The sequence below is a fragment of the Tetrahymena thermophila genome (assembly GCF_000189635.1).
Source record: "Tetrahymena thermophila SB210 genomic scaffold scf_8254577, whole genome shotgun sequence".
NCBI lineage: Eukaryota > Ciliophora > Oligohymenophorea > Hymenostomatida > Tetrahymenidae > Tetrahymena > Tetrahymena thermophila.
This window is the reverse complement of record NW_002476348.1, coordinates 166884-182288: the sequence shown is the minus strand read 5'-3', so window position 1 is coordinate 182288 and position 15405 is coordinate 166884. Positions and strand designations below refer to the sequence as shown.

Sequence of the window (15405 nt, the reverse complement as noted above, 5' to 3'; positions counted from 1 at the left end):
TAAACCTTAAAAATATAATAATTATACTAAATAAATTTTGATCATCCAAAATAATAAATAATCTAAATAATAAAAATATCCATAAAATTCAGATTTATTCATCTAAGAATAATATAGTAATTAATTATCAAACCCTTTGATTAATATATTGACTATATGTCTTAAGTGATGCATTAAAAGCCTTTTCTTTGAAGCATGTTTCTCAAACTTTAAAAAATATTATTCTTTACTCAATTCAAGCATTAAAACTGAATAACATCAAATTACTAAACAATAAAAAATAAGAAAACAAACACTTTCTTTTTACCATTCTTTTGCTTTAGAAATATCTTACTTACTTCTAAAACTTTAGAAAAAAAGGAATATTTTACGAAATATTTGTAAATTAAAAAGGGACTAATCTCTTAAAGCTTTTTACATTTGTGAATAGAAACAAAAAGAAAGTAAATATAAAGAAAAAGTATGAATTAATCTAAAATTTGATTACAAATTGTTAAATATTTTTGAGCTATTATCTCTTTACCCATTTATTATAAAATTCTTATCTATTTATTTTTTGAATTATTTATTATCTTTTATTAAAAACATTAAATAAGCAAATGTTTAAAATAAAATTTTAGAAAGATTTGTAAGTTATAGATATATTAAAATCTGACAAATTACTCCTCATTGTTTTTATCTTAATTACATAAATTTAAATTTAATTCAATAAAATACTAATTAACAATTTCATACAATAAAAATTTAAAAATAAATATTTTTATTTTTTTATTAATTAGTTTATCAATTATTTTTTTTATTAAAATGAGTTTATTTAGAAATTTAAAAGATCTTATCGGCATTTTTCGGCCCTGTGTGAAGAACCATTTAGGAAAATAGAGTATTTTTCTTAGTTATAATTGAATCATTTTCAGACAGAGCCAATAACTCAAATGGTGTTCCTACTTCAATTACTTATCCTTTATCCAGCACAATAATTTTATCATAGTCTGCTACTGTATTGAGCCTATGAGCAATAGTTATGATAGTCGTATTTGAAAACATCGACTTCAATAGCGATTAAATTTTTTAATCTGTATTCATGTCAACATTAGCAGTTGCTTCATCTAAAACTATTAGCTTATTGTTTCTGAGCATTACTCTTGCTAGGCATACTAATTATTTTTAACCCATAGAAAAGACAGATGATGAATCACTCATATCAGTATGTATCCCTTTAGGTAGCTTACTTATAACATCATATAAGCTTGTCTTCTATAAGACTTAAATAATTTCCTGCTCGCTGTATTCTTCAAGAGGATCAATGTTATGATAAATAGATCCACTAAAAACAAATGGAGTTTAAGGAATTATTCCAATATTTCTTCTCAATTACTATAAAGAAATATCTTTAACATCTTTTTCATCATAAATAATACGAGAGAGTCCTTCTTTTGAGCTTGTATCGATTTCAGACATTCTAAACAAGGATTAAATAATTGAAGATTTTCCTGCCCCTGTTCTTCCAACTATAGCGACTCTTTCTTTAGGTAAAGCATGGAAACAAACACCCTTTAACACATGATCTAAATCTTCTTTGTATTTCATATAAACTTTATCAAAAATTAGCTCGCCTTTATTTGGCCATACTTATTAGGTTTCTGATAATTGGATTTAAGAATTAGATTCTTACATCTCTTCAATTTAAATAGTTGTTTAACTATCACCTACGATAACACTATTTATCTTTTATTTCTATACTCTATTCTATCTTTCTTCATTTTTTAATTAATTTAGTTGGAATTATTCATCATTTATGTTGATTTTCTCTGATTCCAAATCAATAACGGAAAAAGCTCTTTCACTACTTATCATAAAAGTATCTAAATTAATAATAGCTCTCAAAGTAAGATGGAAAAAATTTAGAAGAATTATAAAAAATGTAACAGTTTATCCAAATAAGCCAAAGTCAGTGTCATTAAAAGCTAATACCAAAGTTATTCCTATTCCAGAACCAATGAGACAAACATATTAAATTAAAATGCTAAATAGTCTAGAAATGAAAAAGAAAATATCGTAGGTTCTAATGCTATTATTCATTAAAGTAGTCATCCTTTAATTAAATACTTTGTTTTGATTGTAGACATTAATCACTAAAACTCCGTTTAGCGAACTAGAAAAGAATTAGAAGATTGGTGCTTTGTTCTCTAGATCTAATTACTTCGTTCTCATCAATAAAGATTTAAATCTCTTAAAAATTTTAACAAATATCCAAATTTCTAAAATAATTGGTATCAGAACAAGCTATTTTTATAGAAAAATTATGAGAAATAGAAAGCTAAAATATGAATTAAAATTACATAATTAGTAAAGATAATAGTTATCATGATGACTGAAAAGTGAAATATACCTTCAATAGTGACATATGCTTCTGATGGAAGCTACCTATCTAAGATATTTATATCTGTTGTGAATTTATTGATTATTATGCCAGAAGGCATTTCATCAAATATTATTGGCTTAGCTTATGAAATGCTTGTTATCATTTTCTAAGTAATGCTTTAATTTGTCTTCAGTATAAAATGAGATAAAATGGCATTTTGTATAAATTTAAAGATAAAAAATGCAGTGTAAATAAGAATTGCTAAACTATAAAATGACTCAAGTGAAATCCCAGTTTCGTACAAAGCTAAGAACTTATAAAAAATAGTAAACAAAGCTTCCTAAACTCCAAAAGCTAAAAATACAACCATCAAAAACCATCTTTATGGACTTGCTTTTAGGAACTTTACAAATGATTCAAAAGTGACTTAAAATTCTTAATCTTTTTAATTCTAACAAACAGTGAATAAAGAGTTCTGTAAAGGCACAGATTAAGATTTTAATAATTATGTTTCTGCAGTTTAATTATCATTTTAAGACTTTTAAATTTAGTTAATTGTTTTTTAGTCTTCTACTTCATTTGTTGAATTGTTAGTATTTGTTTCACTACTTATTTTTTTAACATTCATATCAGTTTAATCGTTACTAATTTATACCTATTCTTCCTCATCTTATTGTTATTCTTTGATAAATGAGGCTAAAACACTATCTTTGAAATTCATTTCATTTGGATTTCCTTATAAAATTATAGTACCTTAGTCAAAAACAGCTATCCTTTAGCACCTTAATGCATAATTTAATTAATGAGTAACAAGTATAACAGCTTTATCCTTAAGTAAACCGTTGATAATATTGTTAAATATCTATTTAGCAACTTTCGAGTCTACAGCAGAAAGAGGATCATCAAGCAAATACAAGTCATTATCAGCATAAACTGCTCTAGCTAAACAGAGTCTTGCCCTCTGCCCACCACTTAAATTAGCACCTTTTTCTCCTATTATAAATAAAAAAATAAATTATCTTCTTCCATTAAATTAATGTAATTTAAATACCTATTAGTGTTTAATCTCCTTTACTTAAGATATTTAAATCGTCTAATAAACAACAAGCTTTTATTACTTCATTATAAAAGTTCTATCTAAATGGTTTGCCAAATAAAATATTATCTCTAACTGTTCCTTAAAAGATATATGGTTCTTATTCAACATAAGAAATTTTATTAGTTGAAAAGAATAAACCTTTGTATCGAGGAATTTCTTTCATAACAGCATATAAAAAAGAACTTTTTCCACTGCCTATCTAACCAATAATAGAAATAGTTTCTCCTTTAATCACATCAAAATTTATGTCTTTCAAAACTGGTGTTTTATTATCTAAATCCTCAAAATGCCAATAAGCTGTGAATTTTTCCATGAATAAGACAGTGTTATCTTTTAATTTTTGGCTTAATTCATCTTTAGTATAATTTATATCTATGCATTACATTTGGACATTTTCAATTGATAAAATACTAATTAAGCGGCTAAAAAGTATTTTAAAATCTTAAATAAAGTTCATAAATTAACCAATATATTTCATAATCATACTAGACATCAGATTAATAAGCTCGATAGTATAAAATATTAATGCTGTATTTACTTCTACACTTTAGGTATATTCACAAATTATTAAACAAATAAGAGCTACAAATACAGTCCCATTCAATGAAACAGTTTACTCAATATATTGTATTATGTATGCATATAAAGTATTTTTGACTTCTTTTTCTCTTAATTTATTAATGGCTTGATTGAAAGCTTGCTCCCATCCATACATTTTAATTATTCTAATGCCTATGGTTATTTTTCATAAAAATTTTTAGTATTTAAAAAAAATAATTAAAAATATTAACAAATTTTTGTATTATTTTTTATATTATAAAAATTTTTCTAAAAGTATGATAAAATAAATGGTGCTTTCATATGAACAAAATTAATTTAAAAGCACAAAAATTAAATAAAATTGAGGATTAGGTATAATTTCAAAGAATTTAATACATTATTAGTTTTATAAAAAATCTTTCTTAATTTAAAAACTGAAAACTTTTTAATTTAGTAAATTTATACTAATTGATTATTTTTTATATGTTGATGAATTTAAAGTATTTAAAATAAATGAAAAAATTAAAATTGCTTACCTTCAATCATTTCAGCAAAAATCTTCACTTTTTTATCTCTTTTTTAAGTTTAAGTTTTCGAATAAATTGCAGCTGCTTTGGCTATTTTCTATTATAAAGGTATCATACTTATTAAGAGTAAGATAGCAATAATTCCTATCCAGTTAAGACTACTAATTAGCATATACGAACATATCAGAAATAGCAGAGGAGTAATCATACACTAAAATAAATAAGCAACACTCCATTCAATAGCTCCGAAATCTGATGAGACCATATTAATAATCTTACCAATATTAGCTTATTTGATAGAGTAAGTAGATAAACTACTAATCTTATCGTATAGTAAGTTTATTAACCCTAACCTAACTTAAACACTGGTCCTTTAAGTTTATGTCCAACTTTATTGACCAAATGTGATTGAAAAGTAATGAGTAATTATTAATAAAGCTATCCATAAATAAGCCTAACTTTAATCACCATCTTTTACCAGTATTATTACTTTAGCTATACAATACGGACTGAACATCTTTGATAATACCTCAAAGAAAGCATAAATATCTATTATAAGTATGTTCTTCCAAAATGTTTAACATATAATTTTGATGAACTACAAGTATGTAATTTTTTTAATATCCATACTATTCAATCTCATTTTAATCTTTTTTACACTAGATTCTACTTTTACATGTTCTTCTAACTCAGGGATATCATCTATCTCAATTTTTCTTCCTAACTTTTCTATATTCCAAAGCCTTTTTGCCATTTACCATAAATGAAACCATAGAAATCTTGAAAAAAAGGAATAGCCTTAAGTATAAGTATTTTCTGAAGTTTCTTAATTTATTTAATTTACCAAGTCAGCATCTAATGTTTATTCTAAACCTTCTCTGCTTTCTTCTATATTCTATGTCTACTAATAAGATTTATTTGTATATTAATCACATTACTCAGATGTTTCTTCTAACGTCTAATCACTCTCGTATTTAGTCATATTTATTTGTTAAAAAAATATTAATTTAATGGTTTTTTAAGGTAAGCTTGATTTGCTTATTTATAAATTTTTATAACTATCCTTTCTGTTTTTAATATCACTCTTATTTTTTTTTGAAGTTTGTCACTTTTTAATCGTAGATTTAAAAAATCAAATTAATTAAAAAGGAAGTATTTGACTAGTATTTAAATAAGACTAATTCATAAAATGAGATACTTTAAATACCTTTAATATTTTAAATCTTAACACTTATGTAAAAACTAATTTGTTGTTGCTTACCAGTTTTATATGAAAAAGTTCAATTCTCAAAGTAGTTTCACCTATTTATTCGATTAATAATAAGGTAAGTCCTTAAGTATAGTTAATGTAAACAATACTGAAATAGTATTTTATTTTTATTCATAAGAACTAGTTTTATTTAATCAAATAATTTGATATCATAAAAAAATAATTTTAAATGAACAATTTTTTATAAAAATAATTAAATAATTCAATTTTTAATTTAATTATCCTTGGGTTTGCATACATTAGTGTGGTATTCATAGCGAAAATATATAAACTATTTAAAAACTACAATTAATAACTTCCATCAATAAAATTAATAATAACCAGTGGTTAAAAATGAAAATTTAAAAATTACATATTTACTTTCGGCAAAAATAAAAAATGAATTGAAAAATCAACAAATTCTTATTAAATTATTGGTATGGGATTTGAAAATCCAACTATATTAATTTATATATGTCTGTCTTTAAGTGTTAAGGATAGATAATTAATATAATTGTCATAAATTTTAAAAAGATTGATGGCTTATTTAATTGATTTTACTTTATCTACAATTTTTGTCATCACCTGTTATTTATGTTAATTTATTGCAATTAAAATATTATTAAATAAATAAATAAACATAATTTTGTGTAGTAAAAATATAGAATCTTTTTTAATAACGCAAATAAATATCTTTTTTATTAATTTTTTAATTTAGTAATCAATTTGATGCAATTGTTTTTATTAATTTAAATTTTTAACAAATATCCCGTTTTTTAATTGTATAATAAAACTATAGAACAAAAAAAATATTAATAGAATTTTAACTAACATTCATAACATATTTAGTTTGAAGTTAAGTCTTTTGTTAATAGCATAATACATTCTTAGCTTGATCTTTAACAAAATTAAATCTGCATAAGCGAAATATTTTAAAAAAAGAGTAGCCATATGTTAAGTATGTTAGAATATATTTTACAATTATATTTCAAAAATCATTATTATAAATATTTGTTATATATATCTTTTTTTAGCTTACAAATATTAAACTATTCAATAGCTAATACTATGAATTTTGTTAAAAAAAGGTCAGAAGCATAAATTAAATATTGAGAAATATAACTAAAAAGAGCATTCAACTAAGGAATTTATTACTCATTTTAGATTTTAGGACAAATTATATGCATTAATTGATAAATTTATTTAGTAATAACATGTCAAAGATTTAATCCCTTCTAAAAAAAATCTTCACAATCTTTAATAATAGAATTATCAATCTGTACAACAACAATAAAAAAATGTGTTCAATAACGTCTCAAAAGATTTATCATTTATATCTTCTTTAAAAAATAAAATTGAAATTTTTAGTTTTTCATAGTGTAGAAGATAGAAAATGATTAATATGCTTAATAAAAACGACGAAAAGAAATTGATAAGATATATTGAAAGTAAAAAGGAAAATTCTTTTGGTAGCATGGCAAAATAGAGAATAATTGGTGGAGGCTAATGCTGTAGTAGGCAAGATATAACTTAAGGTTTAAAGGACTTTCAATAGTAAAATAGCATAAATCAATAAGAAGACAAAAAGTTATAGATAGATATCTAATTTTAAAAATTTTTTGATAAAAATGTTGCAAACAAATTTCACATAAGCGAAATTGTGGATAAAAGGGATTATGCGACTGAAATTATTAGCATTTTTGATAAATGTTTGAATAAAAAAAAAGAATAGATTACCGTCTAAACCAATTAGTATAGAATTTTCATAATTGAAATGTTTAATTTATGTTTTCAATATGTTTTTAGTGGGGCATTTGATATCGATAAAGATGATTCAAATTAAATTATTAGTAAAATTGATATCTTTTTGAGTCATATTAAGTAGAATATAAATCTATTTCCATGCTTGGATTTAGAGTTTTTATACTAATTTTTATATGACTTATGCGATTTAGAATTTGATTAAAACTCTTAAAGCTACAAGAATGTGTCAATAATAGCTGAATTTTATAAATTAAGTTTACTTAATGGCGGATAACATCAGCACCCATTATTTATAAATGAAAAACATTAATTAAACTAAGAAAGTGGAAAAAGCTATTAAAATTTTCTAATAGATGCAGATAAATAAGAACATTTAGATAATGTTTGGCAGGTTGTTGATAAAGCACACGAAAAAATAAGATCTTTCACTAAATACTCGATTGCAAAACAAGTTTCTTTATTATTAGAATTAAAAACCTAAAGATTCTACAAGTAACAATAAATTTAAGCATCGGATGAGCTTATTTTCTTTATTGAGCAGGTTATTGAGTAATAGAATATCTAAGCATCGAGTCGTATTATAATATACTTGCTAATATAAATTCACTGTATTTTACTCAAGAATATTAACAATAGTTAATTTATGATAGACTTGAACAACCTCTTTGAAGTTAATTAAAAGCTAAATCAATTTTTAAGGACTTTATAATAGCAAAGTGAAAAACAATAAGAATCTTTTTCAGAGAGATTCTTGCTTTTTTTCAAATTTACAGTAACTGATATCACATACAGATTTCTTTCTAATCAAATACTAATGCTATTCTACTAAATTTTAGCATCTAAAGGATCACAATAAAATGAATATTTATTTACTCACCTTGTTCACTAGTACTTAACTGAGAAGAATGAGTCTATCAAATTAATTTTCTTAGGCAATCAAGCTTTTGTATCTACCGTGAATGAAGAGGTCAAGAAGAATCCTAGTAGATTAGCTAGTATAGTAGTGAAATATCAAAATATAAGAAAATAACAAATGATAAATAATAAAATAAGCTAAAGTGAAATAGATGAGCTTGAAGAAACAATAAAAGATGAGTCAGATTTTCTAGAAAAAATATCTCTCAGGATGATAGAAAAGTGGGAATTGAATGCAAGATAAAGATTAGAAAAGGGCATAGCTTAAAAAGATGATATACTTTTAGAAGTTTAAGATCTCTATATAGACTAAAATATAGCATATATGAGTGGTAGCAACATATTTGAAGGCACAAAAATTGAGCAAAAAGATTTAAATATTGATGGAGTTTAAAGGAAATATAAAAAAAATGCAATAGATTTAATTATAAGTTAATTCTTACTTCCTCACTAAAATAAATCGAATTAAATAGAAGAAAAATAAAATATTAGTAAGGGCTGTAAAATTTTAGGTATTCTTGCTGAAGGTGGAACTGGCAAATCAATGTTATTCAAAAGGCTAGAAACTCTTCTGATGAAAGAAAAAAACTCAAAAATGGGTAGTTAACTCAATTATATTACGTTTTTGATTAAGTGCAATAATTTAGATTCTTCGAAGCCCTCTCTGGATGATTATTTTTTAAGTTAAGGACTTGATAATCAGTAGATAAATTTGTTAAAGTAGACAAAAAACAACAAGCTTATCTTGCTAGATGGGTATGATGAATATTCTGGAAATTATTTTAGAATTTATTATGAGCTGAATTTAAGTGAATGGAAAAATACAGTGGTAATTGTTTCTTCAAGAATGGAAAAGTTATCAGAAACTGATGCACAATTATACTTTAGTATAGATGATAGCTAAATGGTAAGAGATGAAACATCTTATTGTATAGTTAAGTTGTAAGAGTTTATGAGAAAAGATGTTGATTAGTACTGCAAGAAGTTCTTTGAAAAGCAGACCATTAAGTAACAATAAATTCAAATAAATGAAAATTAGTTTTTGAGTATGATGGAGATGTGCTTGAATAATAAATAGCTAGAAAACTTACTATTCTTACCTATTAATCTCTACTTATTTACAAGAATGGTGATAAATAAAAAGTAAGAAGAATTATCAGATATAATTCATAACATAACTGACTAAATTTAAATTCAAGAAATATTTTTCTAAGAGCAGTTTTAAAGAGAGGCTGTTGATTTCATTGATCAAATATAAGAAAGCCAAGCAAACAAGTAGTTAATAGCTGAAGTAGTTTAGTCATTTTTTGTGTATTTTCAATCAGTAGCCATGCAGATGTTTCTCAATAAAGGTTTCAAAGCTAACTTTTTGCAGCTCACTAAAGAGGAAATCGTATTTCATTTATAGCCTAATATTTGTAATATGCTCAAATAAGAAGACTAAAGCAACTTGTAACAAAAAATAGTAAATTATGTGAATTCTAAAATAATTACTAAAGTTAAGGATAATGATAGTGAAGAAGAACAAGTGGGAAAATACTCATAAATAATTGAGTTTAAACACAAATCATTATTTGAATACTTTGTTGCTAGGGCTTTTAAATACGATTTTGATATTCATGGAGAAGAAATTTACAATTTGGAAATGCAAAAATTAATTTAATTTAACATAAATAAGAAAATTGTAATGAATTTAGAGAAAAATAAGTCAGAGTAGCAAGTTTTAGTTAAATTTTATAGACTCATTAAACAGGAAATAGAAAGCGAATCCTTCATACAAAATTACAGTGAAAAAGATATCACTAAAACTAATAGATTCATTCAATATCTTCGTAGATCAACAATTAATAAAATAACTGATGTAAGTGAAATAGATAGAGGAGCTTCTAATCTACTATCTACTCTATTCATTAGCAAATTTGCTTTTGAAGAATTGAGCATAGCAAAGTGCTCTTTTTCAAAATCTTACCTACCAACTCGAAAGAGTTTTAGGATGAATTTCGATTAATGCAATTTTAATTATTCATATCTTGAAAACTAAAACCTCTGCAGTTTTGAGAGCTCATTGACAAAAAATGCCATGATAAATTCCTGCAAAAAAGAATTTGATATGGATGATGTTTATCAATCTAATGGATAAATATTATACTAAGACAAAATATTTTCAGTCAGTAAATCTGGATATATTAATAGCTTTTCTATTTAAGAACAAGTTCTACTTGGATCTAAGAAAGTGTGTTGCTAAAGCATAAAAGCTATAGTGCTTGAAGAAAATAATCTTTTTTTGTATTCTTAATAGTCTCTATTTGAAGTAAATCCTTCTAACTTAGAAACCGTCTAATCTTTCAAGTTTCCTTACATAATAAAAAATATTTAATATAAAAATAATAACTACTTAGTAAATTTAGAAAACAAATAAACATTCTATGGAAACATTTCTAAAGGATTCAAATAAATATAATTAGAAGGTTAAAACCATCATCTTGTCAAAGAATTTATCATCTCATATTAAGATTATTATATGCTTTTATTTGAGCTTCAATCATTTTAGCTGAAGAAAAAGCTGGATAGCATTAGCTTTGAAAATATTATTTCAAATAATTAAGATACTTTATATGTTGCTTTAAATGAAAATTAATTTGAAGTGTGGTAGAAATCTAATAATGAAGATTTGTTGGAAAGGATCAATTATAAATCTGATAATTTTATTTTGCCTGAATACTCTATATTTTCATATGACAGTAAATACTTTGTTATATTAACGGTAAATAATGCAAAAGTTTGGAATGTTGAAAATGATTTTGAATTAGTATTCGAACTTGACCGCAATGAAAATATAAACTCTTTCCATTTTTCTAGAGATTCTAAATATCTTAGCATTAGCTCATAGCTATTTGTTTGTTAAATCTTAGATATTTAAAATGATTTTTAAGTTAAATATTTTATTTCTGCTCACACAAATAAAATTGGATAAATCTAATTCTCCTCTGATGGTAAATATCTAGCAACATGTTCAGATGATTCTTATTTAAGAGTATGGGATCCATCTAAATCTTATAGCTTACTCCATAAAATTAAAGCACACGATGATAAAATTAATTCTCTCTCTTTTTCTCCAAATGGTACGTATTTAGCTACTTGCTCAATAGATAACTTTTGTAAAATATGGAATATCTCAAAACAGTTTGAGCTAACAAAATCCTTAAAACTAAACTAAGAAATAATCCATTTAACTTTTTCACCAGATCAAAAGTACCTAGTTTTAAGTTTGTATGATAACAGCTTCAATATTCTGAATCCAAACAACAATTTTTCTTCAATAAAAATAATAGACAAGCTTAAAGGTAAAATTTGAATTTTACAAATTATTATTTAAATAAATTGAAAAATAAGCATTTAAAATATAAATAAGATTAATAGGAATAATTTTGATCAGTAAATCCCATAATATTTTTATTTGAAAACATATATCATATATTCTAAATATTAAATTCATTTTTTAAATAGGATATTTTAGTTTTATTTGAGATCACTGATTTAATTTAATTAATCAAATAACTCTTAATTTTAAGTTTTATATTAATTAAAAAAATAATAGAAAAGTAAGTTTTAAGTTTCTCAAAATTATCATTTAAATAAATAGAAAAATAAGCATTTAGAATTTAACTTAATCGAATACTTTATTATTTTTAATTAATAGCAAGCAAATATAAATTAAAAAAATGGCAATAATGTAAACAATAAATAAATAAATAAATAAATAAATAAATAAATAAGATTATTCTGAACAGAAATCCCAAATTATTTTAATTTCAAAACATTTGTCATATTTTCTTATTACATTTTGAATAGAATATTTTAGAATATCTTTATTTATTTTTTTGAGTAATGATTTTAATTGATAAAATAAATCTGAATTTTGAGTAATTTGAAGTTTTATAAATTTTTATAAATAAAAAATAAGAAAATGAAAGTGAGGATTATGGAGGATGGACAATGAAAATGAGTTTTTCTGCTAATAGCAAATACTTAGCTGCTTACAAACAAAAAGATTTTTTTATATTTGATGTAGAATAGGATTTTGATATGTTAAAATAAATATAAGGTCATAGTAATCATATTAATGATTTATGTTTTTCCAAAGACAATAAATACATGGTCACAGTTTCTGATGATAAAATTTGTAAAATTTGGAAAGTAAATAAGGAATTCAATCTGATTAAATAGTTATCTCAACATAAATTTAGTATATCTTCCACAACTTTTTCACCGGATAGCAAATATTTATTAACTCTGGCTGAATATGAGGGTTGCATAATTTATGATTCTGAAAAAGACTTTGAAATTATAAATATTATACATGACAAATCGCTTATATTAGCAGTATTCAATCCGTTAAACAGCAAATATTTTGCTACAACTTGCATTCATGGTACTTTCCAGGTTTGGAATATAGAAAAAAGTTATGAAAGTATTAAAATTCTCTAAAGCCATAACAATTTTGTAAAGTAAGCAGATTTCTATAATTAAAACACTTATTTAGCTACATACGCAAATGATAAAGATTGCAGAGTGTGGACTGTCAATAAAGGATTTGAGCTTAAAAATACTTTTAAGAGTTAAGATTATAAAATTTAATCAGCTGCTTTTTCTCCAGATGGAAAATATTTAGCTCTTGGTGTGGAGGGAAATGCTTGTTAAATATGGAACTTAGAATAAGATTTTAAATAAATAAAATAAATCTAATAAAATTCTTCAGTACAAAATATAATTTTCTCATTTGATGGGAAGTATCTAACAATACTAACTCATAAATAGTTAGATGTATATTTAATTAAAAAGGATTTCGAACATATTAGGAAAATTAATATAGCAACATTTTATAATTGTCCTATGACATACTCTAAAGACAGTGCATATTTTAGCATAGGAGAGTAGAATACTTGCAGGGTGTGGGATATTAACAATGAATTTTAAGAAATTTATGTTAAATATGGGCATGGAGGTAAAATCTATTAAGTTATTTTTTCCTCTGATAATAAGTATTATGCCTCTGTTTCGTATGATAAAAGATGTAACATCTCCGATATATCAGACAATTTTAAATTAATTAAAACAATTCAAAGTAAAATTAAATAGTTTTATAAAAATTTATATTTAAAATTATTTTTTTAGATAAAAAAGCATTACCTTTATGTGCAGCATTTTCATTAGACTCTAAATATTTAATTATTGGATTTGATACTAACTGCTGTGAAGTATATCACACTAAATAAGATTTTGTACTCTTAAATGTAATATATAACTATGAAGGTAAAATCAATTATTTATCCTTCTCTCCTTGTGGAAAATATCTTGCTTTATGCCATGATTTAGGGTGTAAAATACTTGATTCAGCAAAAGGATTGTAAAAGCTTGATGAAATTTAAAATAATAATGAATAAAGTGATAAATTTTAAAATATAAATTTGTTTGCTTAATTATATGAAATTTGATTTTTTTTTTTTTTTGTAAAAAATAAGTAATTACTTAAATTATAAATTTAATTATTGTTGATTTTATTTTTATTTTCTCTGTTTACAAAAATATTTTAAAAATTTAAAATCAAAATAAATTAAAAACACTACTTTTCAATTAATTAATAGAAAGAAAAAAAATTAATCTTAATTGAAAACAAAATTTTTTAGTATTATTGAAAAACAAAAATAAATTTTATTAATTTTAGAACTGCTTAAATTAAAAATAACACCTTTTATATGATTTTAATACATTTTTAGTACATATTTAATAACTGTTTATTAGAATATCTTCATAAAGATATTTTTTATTATTACTATTAATTACTTTAAATTTATCAAAAACGAATTAAAGTTTTTGCTAGCATAGTTTAAATATTATTTAATACCAGGTAGATTTTCAAATTAATACATATGCTCTTCATGCCTTTAGGTAATAGATTAAAGATGAAGGATTTAATAATAAGTGAGTGCTTCATAAAACAGAAAATATGCTAAACTTAAAGAACAAGTAAAAATTGTTTCTCACCAAGAGAATCAGTTAGTTGATTCAAAATTATTTGTCCTTTTTCGAAAGCTTAATGCTTTATCTAATGAAATTAAGGACTGAAACAGATATGTACTATTTATTAAAATATATCTCTTGTAACACCAATAAGCTAAGCACTTTTAACTTCTCATTCATTGTAGCTTCCGTCTTCTGAATATCCTAATTAGTCTTCTCTATGATACTTCCTTATGATATAGATCGATATTGCATAGGAATCAGTAATTTTCTACTCTCCATCGATTTGAAAACTCTTTTTTAAGTTAAGCCTTGTCTTTAACAAACCAACCTTAAGGATTATAATAAGCTTAGTGTTTATAATCTACATTTAATTAGGCAAGTAAGTATCTAACAGATTCTCCTAAACCTCTAACTCCCTAATATCCTAGAGTTATCATAAATCTTGAGCTTTTGATATTAAGTTTTATCTTGTTTTGAATTTTTAAAAATTTTTAAAATTAATTACATTATTTTACATTAAAAGTTAACAACAGATTTTCTATTTGTTATTTAAAGTGAAAATTTAGAAACTTTAAAAAACTTAAATATAGATATTAATTAATAATTGTTTACGAATTTATAAGATTATTATGTATTTAATAAATAAATTACATCAGTGAATAATATCTTTTATTAAAGAAAGATCTCTTTTAATTTAGGATTATCTAATTAAAATTTACTACAAGTAATCCGTTCCCAGAAATCGCCAGGAAAATTAATCAAAAATTTTTGTTACTTTTATAAAAATTTAATTAATTTTTAGTTGATTATGATTAATTGAGTCTTAGTTAAAATAATATACCATACCTTGACTACAATATCTCCGACCTTCAAGATAAAATGTTTTTTAGTTTTACATAAGTATGAAATTTTGTTTGATTTCAAA

At 23.4% G+C, this 15405-nt stretch overlaps 2 protein-coding genes across 2 annotated transcripts; one reads left to right on the top strand and one right to left on the bottom strand. All coding sequences in view use genetic code 6, as the record gives it.

Annotated features, from left to right (window-relative positions):
• Nucleotides 1-783: 783 nt before the first annotated feature.
• Nucleotides 784-5510, bottom strand: TTHERM_00661590 (ABC transporter family protein; the record flags this gene model as incomplete). Its single annotated transcript, XM_001020123.2, has 4 exons — nucleotides 784-2283; nucleotides 2340-3355; nucleotides 3414-4193; nucleotides 4538-5510. The coding sequence occupies 4 exons, from the start codon at nucleotides 5508-5510 to the stop codon at nucleotides 784-786; spliced, it is 4269 nt and encodes a 1422-aa protein (XP_001020123.2).
• A 996-nt stretch (nucleotides 5511-6506) lies between these two features.
• On the top strand, nucleotides 6507-13951 carry TTHERM_00661600 (WD domain, G-beta repeat protein; the record flags this gene model as incomplete). The annotated part of the gene is made up of 4 exons (XM_001020124.2): nucleotides 6507-6735; nucleotides 6866-11800; nucleotides 12421-13581; nucleotides 13632-13951. 4 exons carry the CDS (start codon nucleotides 6507-6509, stop codon nucleotides 13949-13951), a joined length of 6645 nt encoding a protein of 2214 aa, XP_001020124.2.
• Between the last annotated feature and the right edge of the window lie 1454 nt (nucleotides 13952-15405).